The sequence below is a fragment of the Gossypium arboreum genome, chromosome 4 (assembly GCF_025698485.1).
Source record: "Gossypium arboreum isolate Shixiya-1 chromosome 4, ASM2569848v2, whole genome shotgun sequence".
NCBI lineage: Eukaryota > Viridiplantae > Streptophyta > Magnoliopsida > Malvales > Malvaceae > Gossypium > Gossypium arboreum.
In genome coordinates, this window is record NC_069073.1 from 5488911 (window position 1) to 5504706 (window position 15796).

At 30.7% G+C, this 15796-nt stretch overlaps 1 protein-coding gene across 2 annotated transcripts; it reads right to left on the reverse strand.

The window, feature by feature from the left end:
- Positions 1-5860: 5860 nt before the first annotated feature.
- Positions 5861-7738, reverse strand: LOC108465913 (NAC domain-containing protein 104-like). 2 transcript variants are annotated; one of them, XM_053027285.1, is made up of 3 exons: positions 7396-7738; positions 7023-7297; positions 5861-6015 (listed from the first exon to the last, which is right to left on the reverse strand). In XM_053027285.1, the coding sequence occupies exons 1-3, from the start codon at positions 7568-7570 to the stop codon at positions 5971-5973; spliced, it is 495 nt and encodes a 164-aa protein (XP_052883245.1). In that variant the 5' UTR covers positions 7571-7738; the 3' UTR covers positions 5861-5970. The 2 variants fall into 2 exon arrangements, with proteins under 2 accessions (XP_052883245.1, XP_017621783.1); XM_017766294.2 differs by lacking the exon at positions 5861-6015 and adding an exon at positions 6642-6926.
- Positions 7739-15796: the final 8058 nt, after the last annotated feature.

The window sequence follows — 15796 nt, forward strand, 5'->3', positions numbered from 1 at the left end:
AATTTGGAGCTAGCTCAACTTGATGTTAAGATGGCTTTCTTGCATGGTGAGTTAGAAGAGGAGATTTATATGACTCAGCCCGAAGGATACACAGATGCTGGTAGTAGAAATTGGGTTTGTAAGCTGAACAAATCGCTATATGGATTGAAGCAATCCTCGAGGCAATGGTACAAGCGATTTGATAGCTTTATGAGAAGGAAAAAGTACACAAGAAACAAATATGACAATTGTGTGTATTTGCAGAAGCTGCATGACGGATCTTTCATTTATCTACTCTTGTATGTTGATGATATGTTAATCGCTTCGAAGAGCCAAAAGGAGATAGATAAGCTGAAGGCTCAGTTGAATCAAGAGTTCGAGATGAAAGATCTAGGTGAGGCCAAGAAGATTCTCGGCATGGAGATAAGTAGAGATAGACAGAGAGGCAAGCTTTGTTTGAATCAGAAGCAATATCTGAAAAATGTATTACAATGTTTTGGTGTAAATGAAAACACAAAACATGTAAGTACCCCACTTGTTTCTCATTTGAAACTTAGTGCTCAATTATCTCCGAAAACTGAAGAAGAAAGAGAATATATGGCAAAAGTCCTATATGCTAATGCAGTTAGGAGTTTGATGTACGCGATGGTGTGTACGCGGCCTGACATTTCACAAGCTGTTGGAGTTGTGAGCAGGTATATGCATGATCCTGAAAAAGGACATTGGCAAGCTGTGAAATAGATTCTACGGTATCTTCGAAAAACCGTAGACGTTGGTTTAATTTTGAGCAGGATGAAGCACTTGGTCGGTTTGTAGTTGGATATGTTGATTTCGACTTTCTTTGGTGATTTAGATAAACGTCGTTCAACTACGGGTATCTGTTTACTCTTGCGAAAGCCCCAGTGAGTTGGAAGTCTACCTTACATCTCTGATGGTGTGTCTACTACTGAGGCGAATATATGGCGATTCTGAGAAGTCATTAAGGAGGCTATTTGGCTTGATGGATTGTTGAAAGACTTGGGAGTTGTTCAAAGTCACATTAGTCTATATTGTGACAGTCAGAGCGCTATTCATTTAGTGAAAAATCAAGTCTATCATTCAAGAACAAAGCATATCGACGTAAGATATCACTTTGTGCGGGAAGTCTTTGAAAAAGGAAAAATTCTACTTCAGAAGATTCCGACGGCAGATAATCCCGTAGATATGATGACCAAAGTGGTAACAACAATCAACTTTAATCATTGTTTGAACTTGATTAACATCCTGAGAATTTGAGCACGTTCAGGTGTATGGCGCTCAAGAGCGCATTTGGAGGCACTACAAAAGATAACTTTATCAAATTTGGGGAGTTGAAGGAAGTGTGTGAAGATGTGATTATCCTAATCAAATCTTCAAGGTGGAGATTGTTGAAAAGTCAAAAATGGTGGAAGGTGCAATTGGCACCGAAAGAAGAAAGTAAAAAGTGGTTGGCAAGTTGAGTTTAAATTTGAATGGGATAATTGCAATTTTGGTCCCTAATTTTTTAGGCCATTTGCAAGTTAGTCCCTGAACCTTAACTATAAATAGGCCTAACCATTTCTCATTTCAACTATCCCAACCAATCTTTCTCTCTTAGTTTTCTCTCTTCTCCCATTTAAGAATTCTTAAGGAATTCTATTTGTTTGTAATATTTTGGAGATAATAAAGTTATCATCGGTGTTAGTGCCGAGGGCGTAGGTATAATTTACGAACCTCGTTAAAACTCTTGTGTTTTTTCTTGTCCTATTTTTCTTTCAATATTTGAGGGTATAATAGTAGTATTTAATTGTACTATTAAATTACGATAGAAATGATATTCTGACTAAGGAAAGACTTGGTACTTAAGAGATCCTTGTGATCCACCTCTCTTTCCTGGGAATTGAACTTTGTGTAATTTTTTAGTACAATAATTTACACGCTTCCGACCCTATTGGAACAACACCCTACACTCTTTGGTTGACAAACTTTGTTCCATTTGAGCCAAGGTATTCATTTTCCTTCATCATTTTTGTGCCACCAAAACCTTCTTACTGCATTCATTATCTCATCACAAAGAGGTTTTATGAGTAGGAAGCATTGCATTGCGTATATTGGAATTGCTTGAAGAACTACTTTAATAAAGATCTCTCTTCTCCCAAAAGAAAGAGTTTTTTTCGATCATCCTTTAAAAGAATTTTTTTCAATCATCCTTTAATTCTTGTTCTAACTCTATCCACAATGCCTTTGAAGGTCCTTCTCTTCCCTTTTCCAATCAACGTAGGAAGCCCAAGATATTTTTTTGGATTTTCAACAATTAGGACTCCAAATAATCTGCGGATCCTTTCTTTTTCTTGTGCCTTAGTATTTAGACTAAAGAAGAGAGCTGATTTTTCATTGTTGCTCTTTTGTCCCGATTGATCTTCATACATTTTAAACATATTTAGAAGCCTTTCCCCACACTCTTGAGAAGCTTTGACAAACAAAAGATTATCATCGGAGAAAAAGAGGTGGCTAACAATTGGCCCCTGTCGACAAGCTTGAATGCCTAACCCGTTGTCCGTAGTCATATTCTATTTAAGAAGGATCGATAAACCTTCTGCACATATCACGAAAGGGTGATAACGGATTGCCTTATCATAGACCTCTTGAGGGAGTAAAATTTCAAGAACTTTCCCATTGAAGATGATCGAGTATGTCACCGTCGACATGCATCTCATGATGAGATTAATCTAGTTTACGGTAAACCCCATTCTCTGCATAACCCTTTCAACAAATCTCCATCCCACCCCATCGTAAGCTTTGCTCATATATAATTCCAGCGCGAATTTTCTTTTGTCTCCTTTTCTTTTTTCATTCTTTTAATAGAATAAACAAGCTCATAGCCACCATGATGTTATCTGTAATTTGTCTTCCACGAACGAAGCCACTTTATTTTCACTAATGCACTGTGGAAGAATAGTCTTTATCCTATTGACAATGGCCATCAATACCGCTTTATACATCACATTGCAGAAACTTATAAGTCTAAAATGAGTCATGTTGCAAGAATTATCAATCTTTGGGGTCAACACTTAATGGGTTTGACTGATATCCCTCGTATCAACAGGTATTGACCACATCCTTCCCAATAATATTCCAGTATTTATGAAAAAAGAGTGTCCACATTTCATATGGTCTGGGTGATTTGTTGGGGTTGATCTGATGATTCACAATTTCTTCTCTAGTGAATTCAGCCGTAAGACATATATTCACTTCTTCTGGATGACAATACATCTGTCCACTGCTGCATAGCTTATGCGGTAGAAAGGCTACAACATTGAGCCTCAATAGGTGAGCTTCAAAACTGTAAAATTGTTTAGCATATAAAATTATCAAAATAACAAATTTGTCTTAGTATTATCCAACATGACAGACTTATAACAAAAAATCCAAAATTTATTTATTAACCACTCAAAATTTGCATGAATTATTAGTTTAAAAGTGTTGAAAAAACTCTATATTCTAGAGTTATCAATAGCTCCAATGATATTCATAAAGGATAGTTCATGACTGGCTCGAGACAAACATGATTAGTTCACGACTGGTTCTTTAAGGATAAGCCAAATGATTTGTCTTATCATAGACAAACATGCATGTTTGGTTCATGAAAATCGAATAGAGTAATAATATAATAGTTACGCGGTGAGAATGGAATAGAGAAATAATAAAAATGATTGATTGATTGAACTGAAGTGATAAGTATAGCATTAGGTTAGGTAAAATGATTTAAGGAATAGATTGAAAATGGTGATTTTACCTTTCGATAAAAATAATAATTTACTTAATATTAATTTTATAAAAATTAAATAAATTATATTTATTTAAAAAAGTTATTAACATAAATCATGTTAAAATTTAATAAACTAATTTATTACTGTAATTGTATAATTATATTAAAATAATATTAAAGTAGGGTTACTAAAATAATTATTGTTTAAAATTAAATTATTATATATTCATATTTTATATTTCTTGAATATAATAAAATATTTAATATTTAATATTTAACAATAGATATTAAAATTAATAATATTGTAATATATATATATATATATATATATAAGAGTAAATTTGTCCATGAATTGGACCATCCACATTGTGTAGTAGACTAAACCACGAAAAATGAGCTTAGATTTAAATTTTCTTTTAAATCGAGTCAAGCTCTGGTCTCTATATTTCAGTGATAATATAATTAATATAATTTAATTTAAATCTTTTTATTTAATATTATATAATATATTATTGATTTAATCATATAAATACTAAGGGTAAATTTGAAAATAAATTTATTTTACTATTAAAAAAAAGGTAAATGAGTCGATATTAGAGTGAAATGTCACTACCAAATTACTAGGAACACGAATGAGAAGGAATCAAGCCCACAAGAAGAGGTGATGACGGCACGAGTCACCACCTCGCTATAATTTCTATGTAGATCACATGTTTTCCCATCCAATCCAACCTTAAAAGCAAAACACATCAACAATTAAGGGTGTGTAAATTTTAACTAAAATTGATTTAATTGACCGAATCGAATTAATTCGATTAATTAGTCGATTAATCAAATTAATTCGGTTGAGGTCGTTTAATAATTTTTTGGAAGTTCGGTTAACGGTTAATTTAGTTCGAAATCGGTTAATTAATCGAAAATTTATATTTTTATATACGTTTTACATATATTATATTCAATTAACTTGGTTAATTTTTTATATGTTTTTACTTGTTTTAACCAATATACATACATACATATATATATATATATAAATTATGATTAACCGACTGAATTAATCGAAAAAGTTTGGTTCGATTACTTTTTTTTTTTGAAAAATTTCAGTTTGGTTAAAAGTCCAAGGTTTAAAAAGTTCGGTTAATGCTAGTTCGGGTCGGTTAACCGATTGAACACCCTTATCACCAACCTAATACTAATCATAAGAACCTAAAACAAACCGACAACCAAAAAGCTTTTTTTTTTTTTATGTAGCCAAAATAGAGTTGTTCATTGATCGGGTTATCCACCCAAACCGTCCGCCCAAAGTTTGAGAAAGTTTGGGCAAAAATATTAGGCCCAAAATATAGGTTTAGGCAAAAAATTAGGCTCATTTAAATATGTACCGGGCTCAGGATTGAACATTTAAGGCTTAAGTCTGGCCTGACCCGTTTTCAGTTTATAATATTTTATATTATGTTATTTTTATATATTATGTAATTTAGAACACATTAAAAATAAATAAATTTATACTAAATATATAATACTACTCTAATGTAAACATTAAAATTATATTAAGATGACTATAAAAATTTTTGATAAATAAAAAATGTATAAATTATTAAATATTAAAAAATATAAATATTTTTTAAAAAATATTATGTGTAGGCCTAAAATGGGTTTGGGTTAGTTTTTTGCAAATATGAACAAGTTTAAACAAAATTTTAGGCTCAATTCCTGGCTAATCTAGATTTGAACAAACATAAAATATATTAATATCATATTTAAACTCGGCTCAACATTTTCTAATAATTTATAAACATGATTTAAAGGTGCATGAAAATAATATATGGGTAATTATAGAACTGGACCGGACAAACTTTATTTGAGCTAGAACCCAAACAAGGTAAGAGCCCAAAGGTTAGTTATAGACTGGACCGGACAAACAAAGACCGATCTAGTCTGGCTTGCCTCCTCAGTCGGCTCAGGAACGGGTAGGGCAGCTGTGAACCACGTTGGTCTACTGCACTTTTATTTATTTATTTATTTTAGTAAGCTATTTAAATTATTTTTTTTTATGGTTAATATTCGGTACACTTACATTGTATTTCTCTAAGTTCCGTAAATAAATTTAAACAATTATAAAATATTTAATTTAATTTATATATTTATTTTTGATAATTTATTATACTTATAAAGTCTAAAAATTCCAATAAAAATATATTAAACATTTTCAATCTCAACCCTTGCTACCCTCTCCACCGGAAAATAGATCTGCCTCCATTTGGTCGCTTCTGTAAAATACAACATGTACACATGAGAGAGAATCTCTCCTCTAACATCCATGGTGCATTATAATAGTAATATAATTGAAAAAAAAAAAAAAAGCCCGATCATTGTTGATTGAGATTAATCGATCTCTATCAAGTCATGTATAAAATTTGAAGTATGACAATGAACATGCATTTTTTTTTTGTAGGCAAACATCATAGATCCCATAGATATATACATTTCACTACAGTATTTTACAAGTTTAGCATTCACATCCCTTCTTTGGTTTAACTCCCAAACATCATTTTCCCAACATATATTTGTTGGTTTGGGAGAGGAGCACGTCCTAAGTGACTGGCTTTTGTTCCGCTGCTCAAATCATATATATGTAATGGATGTAAGAAAAAAACAAATGTTGAAAAGAAAGGAGAGTGAAAATGAGCGACCTCTTGTAAGATGGAAGAGCCAATAGGGCATGAGACGTTCAAGTTACAAACTTGGTCTCTTGGGGCTTTGATAGACTATTTCTCTTGTTAAGTAGGCCAAAATTCTAGAACATTTGGAACAGCTATGTCTTAAGTTCATCTGTCTGGTGTTTGTGCTCAGATGCACTCTCCAAAGCAACAATATCATATGTATATTACATAAATTTATAAACTTTATGTATATATATATATAAAAAGCATTCTACAAAACATTTATTTTTCTTTGTACTCTATACAATAACAAAACAGCAAAACTAGATATAAAAACTAGCAAATTATATATATATTCACAAGAAATGGGAGGAAGATATATCATCAAGATCATCATCCAATGACAAGAACATTTCATCAAGGCATGATAGCTCACTTCCATCTTCATCACTGTAGTTGAAGCTCTGAGCATTGCCCTTATGCTCTTCAACTTTACATAGAACCCACTTATTAGAATCCTAAGAAGGTAAACTCCACCTTGATTAGAAATATGTTCAATGATGAACATGCTAGGGACTAACAATCAAAATAGACAAGGGAAGTTGCTTGCTTACCAGTTTTCTGATTCCTTTTGTTTTAGGGTAGTGTGATGAAAAAGCTGAGCCCCAATTACAAAGATGGTACTCTTGCATCACCCAATTTGTTTTCATACCAAATGGAGCCCCACCAATGTAGAATTCAAAGAGTTTCTTCACCCCAACTTTCCCTGAACCACCACTGAAGATTGGCTCCTCCATCTCTAATTGCTTCCAATACCCATTTTCCAGGACCCGATTTTCCATCTTTTGGCTAAAGAAGAAGTACCGTTTACCGCTCATCAACGCCTTCCCTATTCAATCAACAAAGCCATATTACAGAACATAACATATATATGCTGAAATAGTAACATGACAGTGAGAGAATATATATAACGTATAGAAAGCTGACCATCTAGTTCCCAAGGGTGAAGCCGATGAAGATCAAGTTCAGGAATGATGTTGGAATAGCAAGGTAAACGGAGAGACTTGGGGTAGAGAAAGTGAAGAACAAGTTCTTCGTCGGTAGGGCAAAATCGAAAGCCTGGAGGGAGGTGGTTGACACGGCGGCCATCTTCCATTTCCATCTATATGAAAACCTAAGCAGAGCAAGGTGTGTATGTATAACAAAAGTCAAATACACTAATTTGGGATTGTTGCTATGCCTTCTCTTTACTTTTTATAGGCTGTGTTTCCAAATATTTACAATGTTGGAAATGGATGATGATGATCATTCCGAATTGATAAAAAGGCGGCTGTAAAAGAATATATAGATATATATATATATAAAAATATTATGGGATGGACTCCAGGAGAAATGGATAATATTGCAGTATTACTGTTCTTTTAAGGAAAACAATTGGAGTTTTATTAACTTATTTATTTTATGGAGGATTAGTATATCACTATCATGCTTCATCCACAAGTTGTTTGGACCAATACAATACTGTTGCTTATTCTATTCTGGTGTTGGTTAGATTTCTTTCAGGTTATCCAAATTTTAAATTATTTTTTGAATAAAAAATTCTAAATTATTTTTTTATACAATGTACCCTTTTACTTATAATTCCTTCAAACTCTTAAATCAAAAGAAAAACACGTTTAAATATCCTCAAACATCTTGCTTCTTAATAAGACCGGGGAGGTACCTTCCCTCAATTGAGGGAGTGCCAAACAACCTTGAGAGTGGTGAGAATAAGAGAGTAAATTGCACTAAAACCTGCAACGCACCGGAAAACATTGATCCAAAGACAACCTAAGTAACATTAAGGGTCTATTCTGCACTGCTTAAAAAATGCAATTTTAGCTTCAACAACACTTTTGAAAGAAAAACTATGCTAAACAAATTGTTTTTGGCTGAAATTTGTCGGAAAAGCTCTTCTGAAAATGAGAAGCTAAAATTTTTAGCTTTTCCTCTTCCAAAAGCACATTTAATGTTTAATTACTTTTTCACCCCTACAATAACTTAGTACTTTCCCTTTTTTTTTCTTGATGCTTAATTATAAATGTGTTAAAATCATTAATTAAAAATAAAAAATTTAAAACACTAATTACAAATATTTAATGGTTATATTTAAATATTTAAAATATAGCTTATATATTCTAATTAAATTTTATAAATAATTAATATTTATTGCTTAAAATATTTAAAATTTATATTTCATATATTAAAATATTAACAAGTTATAATAATTTTTTTATATTTTTACTAAAATATAATAATATTAACTAATTTAAATATTATTTAATTGCATATTTGTTACTTGATAATAACATGTCTAAAATGGACATTTTATTTCACAAAAGCACTTTTAAATAGCAATACTGAACACTCAAGTTTTAAACCAAACTTTTCAAAAACATTTCTCAAAAGTACTTTTCCATAGCACTTTTCAAAAGCATTGTCAAACTAGCCCTAAGAATCGTTGATTGTTGTAAATGTTTTGTAGTATCGATTTCCCATTATTATGACCATTTTACTAAAAAAAGAGAGGCTAATTTCCTACTTTATTTACGAAAATAGTTCACTTTAAACTTTATTTACTAAAATGGGCCGAAAAACCCCAAAATGCGTCTACATGGAAGGGTTTTATAGGGAAATTTCAAAAAAACGCACTAACGGGGACGCGCGCTTTACCCTGTGTTAGCAAAAATGCACTGAAGTGTGCGTATTTTTGCCCGTTCTCGAATTAAATTTTCAAAAAAGTTATGTTTAAATATTATAAAAATGGACCAATTTTTTTGAAATTTTACGAGAATAAGCCTTTATAAAGACCAAAGTGGCAACACCTTTTTTTTTTATTTTAATTTGTCACCAATTAATATGAAAATAAAATTGACAAAACAGATATTTATATAGACCTAAGGTCTTATTTCCCTTATTTTCTTAAGTAATGTGGGATATGAGATATGTGTATATATAAACTCATCAATAGGTTTGCAGCTTGTTCCTAAACAATGTGGGATTCATTCTTCTTTTAACTAACAACATAAAATTAAAAGCTACATTATATTTTATATTTTTTACTTATAGAGTTTAAATATTTTTACTAAAAGTTAACATTTGTTACATTATAAATAAAACTTTTAAACTCTATAAGTAAAATAATTGTAAAATATAAAATGACTATGGTAAAATATTAAAAATAAAGATTTAAAAATTACTAATAGTTTAGTGGTCATTTTGTAAGTTTTTATAGTTCGATAGCCAAAAATCATAGTTAAGTGACTACTAATGTAATTTAATCTAGATATAAAAATATGAAAAATAATTATTATATGTTATGTATATTATATGTAACAGTCAGTTTTTCAATAGTACCGAAAATAGTGATTTCGGGGCCACCAAATTCGACGAGTAAATTCGTAAATATTATTATTTAATATTTACGAGTCAAATATGGTTTTTGAATTGATAATTTATGCTATTCGAATGATTAATTAAGTTCAAATAGTAAGACCCTAAGGTCAAGTGGTTTTAGAAAATGACGTATCAGGACATATTTCTATCGAGCCGTAAATATTTTTATAAATATTTATGGAGTGTCATTAAGGTGGTATTAAAGTTTTGCTGGAAAATTTTAACGTTTTGATAGTTATTTATTAAAAAGGACTAAATCGTAAAAGATGTAAAATTTGATCACTATTGGATTTAAGTGATTAAATGGCTTAAGGAATAAAGATAAAGGGACTTAAATGGTAATTAAACCATGGTCAAATTTTCCAAGCGGTGGTGTCATGATTGAATCCACTAGCTTTTGGATTAATTGTTCTTTTAGTCCTAATTAATTTAGGATTAAATTGTAAATAAGTTTATTTAGTTAGAATTTAATTTAATTGAAGGACCAATTGTGAAATTAAACCTTCCTTGGATGGTAATTATGCCATATATTTATGTGATGGAAAATTATGGTCATGAAATTGGTGTTTTATTTGTTTATTAACTAAGGTTAAAATGATAATTTGATAAATTAAATTAAAATAAAATAAAAACAAAAGGTTAATTTAATATCATCTTTTTTGGTTTCTTCTTCAACAACTGAAAACACCATGGATGTTGAGATGAAGCTTTCGGCCATGTTTTATTTGATGCATGTAAGTGCGTTTTAGTCCCGTTTCTTTTAATTTTTATGTTTTTGAGATCGTTGCAGCTAGGTCCACCTAGCCCGTACCTTCGATTTTGAAACTGCTAAAGATTTTGAATGTTGTCATTAATGTAAATTTTGATTTTAGATGTTAAATGATGAATTTAAAATGTTGGTTGATATTTAAAAGTACTTTATTAAGTGATTTTTGATGAATTTTTCGATTAAGAATTAAATTGTTAAATTAATAAAAGTACAAGGACTTAATGTGAAATTGTTGCATAAATGGGTTTTTCTGGATACCACGAACATTGAGATAAGCTCAATTTTGGGTAAAAATGGTTAATTTGCATGTTTTGGGCTTAGGGACTAAATTGAATAAAAGTAGAACTTTAGGGGTAATTTTTTAAAAATTCCAAAAATGACTGAATTGCATAAAATGAATTTTTTTATTGTCTAATTTAATATATTGAATAAAATTACTAATTTTTTTATCAAGGTCGAGTGGAAAATCCAGGAGAACGGAAAATTATTAAAATGCCCCTATACTTTGACATTTCTGCAATTTAGCCAGGTAAGTTCGTATGATTAGAATTTAACATCAATATGAATTTTTTTTAGTAGATCAACATAGTAAAACTTGTATATTTATTTTTAATTGTCGATAATTAATGCTAATTTGAGATATAATATTGAATTTGATTGCTCGGATTGGATTGAACGCGGGATAGAGTATAGTTATGATTTGATGTGTTACGGCGGATTGGAGTGGAGATGATTATGGTTTGGTGTATATTCATATTATCCGAGTAAACCGAGGTTCAGCATTTGTTGCGAACTCTAGTGTTATACACTCTGTTTAGTGTGTTGGTTGGATTAGCTCTTATGAGCATTGGTGTGTTGGTCTGATTAACTCTTATGAGCATTGGTGTGTTAGAGGGATTGACTCATGTTGTAACACCTCTAACCCGTATCCGTCACCAGAATAGGATTTCGAATCATTACCGAGTAATCATAATCTAATCATTCATTTCAAACATTTCAAAAATTATAAAATAATTCATCATTAACATGCATAGAGTCCCTTATTACAACCTTGGAGGGTTTGAAATCACTTTAGAAACGATTTAAGACTAAATCAGAAATATTTGAAAATTTTAGGAAAAATTTAGAAAAATTTTAACTACAAGGTTCACACGGCCAAGTCACACGCTCGTGTGTCTGGCCGTGTGGGCATTCGAAGTAGGGACACACAGCCGTGTTCAAGCCCGTGTCTGTGCTCGTGTAACTCATTGACTTGAGTCACACGACCAAACCACACGCCCGTGTGTCAGGCCGTGTACCCTTCGAAATGGCCTCGCACGCCCGTGTGTTAGCCGTGTGGACCTAAAATGTGCATTAAACAACAACTTTACCATTTCCTACTCGTTTGGGCATTAAACAACTCAAAAACCATTTGTTTAACCTGTTTAAAAATGATCAAACACATTTAAAACATGTCAAAACAATCATCCTAGGTGCTTAACCAATGTACCCTCATTGGTACCACATGTATATCATTAAAGCATATCATCAATGCATCATTCAAATTAAAATTATAAACATGCCAAAATCCATCAATTTGGCTCAGTTCATATCTATCTAAAATATTAACTTAAATTCACATGCACCTACCAAGCATTGGTTCAATTTACCATACCATACTATGGTTTCAAACACAAACAAATGTTTATATATATATATACTAAACCAACATTACACTTATAACCTCATTTACAATCCATCCACAAAATAACTATCATTTAGACATCCTAGGTACATGCCGACATAAAAGATAAAAATTAACATATTTGAGTTCGAGATCGTTGTTGGATGCTGAATCAATGATCAAAAGAGAAGTGCTTAACTTGCGTACGGAAAAACAAAACCGTACGCTGAGTAAAACTCAGTGATATTTCTATAATCTGAATATTTAAAGACAAGAGATTGAAAATGTATTATTGAAATGTAAACACATATTAATATTTAAAAATCACATCATATCTCATTTTCGTTTTTCAAATCTCTATCCCATTTTCAATTCACATACATTATCATCCAATATCAATTATAGAACCGTTTATTTAATTACCCCTATTAACACGACTCGGATTCGGACGGATACACGGATCCAACCGACACACCAGTTTGGCACCTAGTGTCTTATCTGAAAAATCCAGAGGAATAACTACGTCCAGTGCTATATACATTGACACCCAGTGTCTCATCGGTTAAATCGAAGTAAATTGGCACCCAGTGCCTCATCGACTCGAAGTCTAAGAAAACCCTGAACTCTTCCTATCCTATGGCATGTCATCTATATCCGACCCAGCCCGATATAGTTAATAGGGTTCCAATTTACTTTCCAAATACAACCAATATCCAATTTCGTATTTACACATTATCACATTTACACATATATATTCATTTCAATTCAATTAATCAATACATTCATAATATATATTCCAATTCAATCTATTTCAATCAACTTTAATTCAATTCAATATCAAAGTGCCAAATACTCACCTGAACCACTTACCATGTACATTAAATCAAAATACAACAATTAGTAACTAGGTCAGGATTATAGAAATACAAACCGTAGATTCCGAGCTATTCGACGTCGATTTTATCTTTCCCCTTTTTAGTCGAGGATTCTGGTACTATGTTAGCTACGAAATTAAAACAATTAAAATTTATCAATACAACAAAATTCAATTTCATATTGAATATTTAAATTTTTACTCAATATTTGCCTAAATTCCAATTTAGTCCCTAAATCGAGACTAATTTTTATTCTTTACAATTAATTCTATATTTTTATACAAATTTCACTTTAAACTAAATTTAACTCTTTATTTTCACTTAAACCCTAAATTTTAAATTTTTCATGATTTAGTCCTTATTACTCAAAATTTACAATTTGTTCTACAATTTAATCCTTTTCAATTTCTAGCTTAAAATATATCAATTTAATCCTAGTAGTAGAACTATTCAACATTAACAACATTTAAAAACTTAATAAATGCTAAAATTACAACATGGGTTGGGTAATACTTAACACCATGATTCCAAAAACATAAAAATCACAAGAAAAAGGGATTAAATTGACTAACCAATTGAACTTAAAAAACTTTTGAACCCTAGCCGTGCGTCTCCTTTCTTCTTTCTTTCTTAATTTTGTTTGGCTTTCTATTTCTTTTTCTTTTACCTATTTGTTTTATTATACTTTAATTTATTATTATATAATATATATACATTTACTTAATTATTAAGATAACATCTTTTATCTTTAATTATTATAATATATAAAATAAATTTACAAATAATTTATATATATAATTCAATAATTGTCCCACTTAAAGAAACAATCGTGTAATTGCTTCTTTATTCCCTTTAATTATTTTTAAATCATAAATTAAATTTTACCTTATACGCGATTTAGTCCTTATACTATAATAACTCTTAATTCATGCAAATTCACTTAACCGAAACCTAATTACCTACATAACTAAATATTTATTAAAATATCCGATTTACTGGAACGGAGTCCCAGGAATGTACTTTCTGACACCTTCGACTATAGGTTAATGATAGTGTAAAATGTTTTATAAAATCCTATTATGTTAGGAATGAAAATATATATGATGTTGATAGACTTACGCATCTATGAGTTGGTGGTTACGTAGTTGATAAATCTTGAGGCATTGGTATAGTTTTATATTTATCATATAAAGTTCATTATTGAAATGGAATGTTATATTTAAAGTTTGTACAAGCTTACTAAGCATTCATTGCTTAGTAGTTGTTTATCCCTTACTTTACAGATTATCAGAGGCTCAATCAGTTTGGAAGCTCATCGAAGATCTATCACACCATCTAGCAATTATATTGGTAGATTTTGATGTCTTGGTTATGGTTATAATGGCATGTATAGGTGGACTTATGTCTAAAGTTAGTTGATGTGTATGACTTGTAATGTTGCCTTGGATTTAAGGTACTTATGGTGTTCTTGATGCCTTGTCGGTTGTGCTTGATATGGTCAATTTGATGCATATTTAGAAATAACCAAATTTGGTATGTGTTAATGTATCTTTAAATGACCAAAGTGGTATGTATTGTATCGACCTCAATATGGCCAAGACATGGTATGCTTTGGAAAGGTCTTGAATAGATTTGCATGATTGAAATATGGTATGCCTAATATGATAAGGCTGGTATGTGTCAATTGTGTTATGTATTGGTATGGAAACAAGTCAATTGGTAAATGGTATAAATATGGTCAAATGTGGTGAGGTTATTTTTTATATGGCATGGAAATAGTATTGAGATAACTTAGGTATGTATGGTTAAGGTTTGAACAAATATGCTCATGTATATATATAAGTTGTTGCTTGATGATTGAGGTTTCTTTTGGCATATTGGTTGTATGAACATTTGGTATGGAGATTAGTCATTCTTTGCATAATTTGAGTATGTTTAAAGGCCTTGTATACATGCATAAATTTCTTGTAGGTTTATGCTTGAAAGGGTGAAAGAAATGGTTTGGAAGTGGTCATTTTCTTGTCCACACGGCTTAAGACACGGGCGTGTGTCTCAGTCGTGTGTGACACATGGCCTGACCACACGGCCATGTGAACCTTACAGTTTGAAAAATTCTATCTTTTTCTATGAAATTCTAAATGTTTCTGATTTAACCTTGAATCGTTTCTAAAGTGATTCTAAGGCCCCGAGGGCTCGAATAAGGGACGTTATGCATGTGTTTGAATGAATTATGTTATTATATATGAAACGTTTAAGAATGAAAATTTTTAAGTTACGGTTTCTCGGTAATGCTCCTTAACCCTATTCCGGCGATGGATACGGGTTAGGAGTGTTACATTATATATTTCTATAAAAAAACCCTTATTTAACATAATTATATACTATGTTTAAATAGATTATCTATCTAATCAAAATACATCTGAAATAAATTTATCAAGCATTCATTAGGTGATGAAAATTAAATTAAAATTAGGATTAAAAATTAATGAGTATAGTAAAATATTAAAAATAAATAAATATCTAAAAAGATATATCAATTTTTAAAATTACAAAAAATACTATTTGAGTACCAAATTCTCACCATTTATTTATTAATCAAACATTCATAATATAAAATAAAAATAAAAAATTTAAAAGTATAACTTC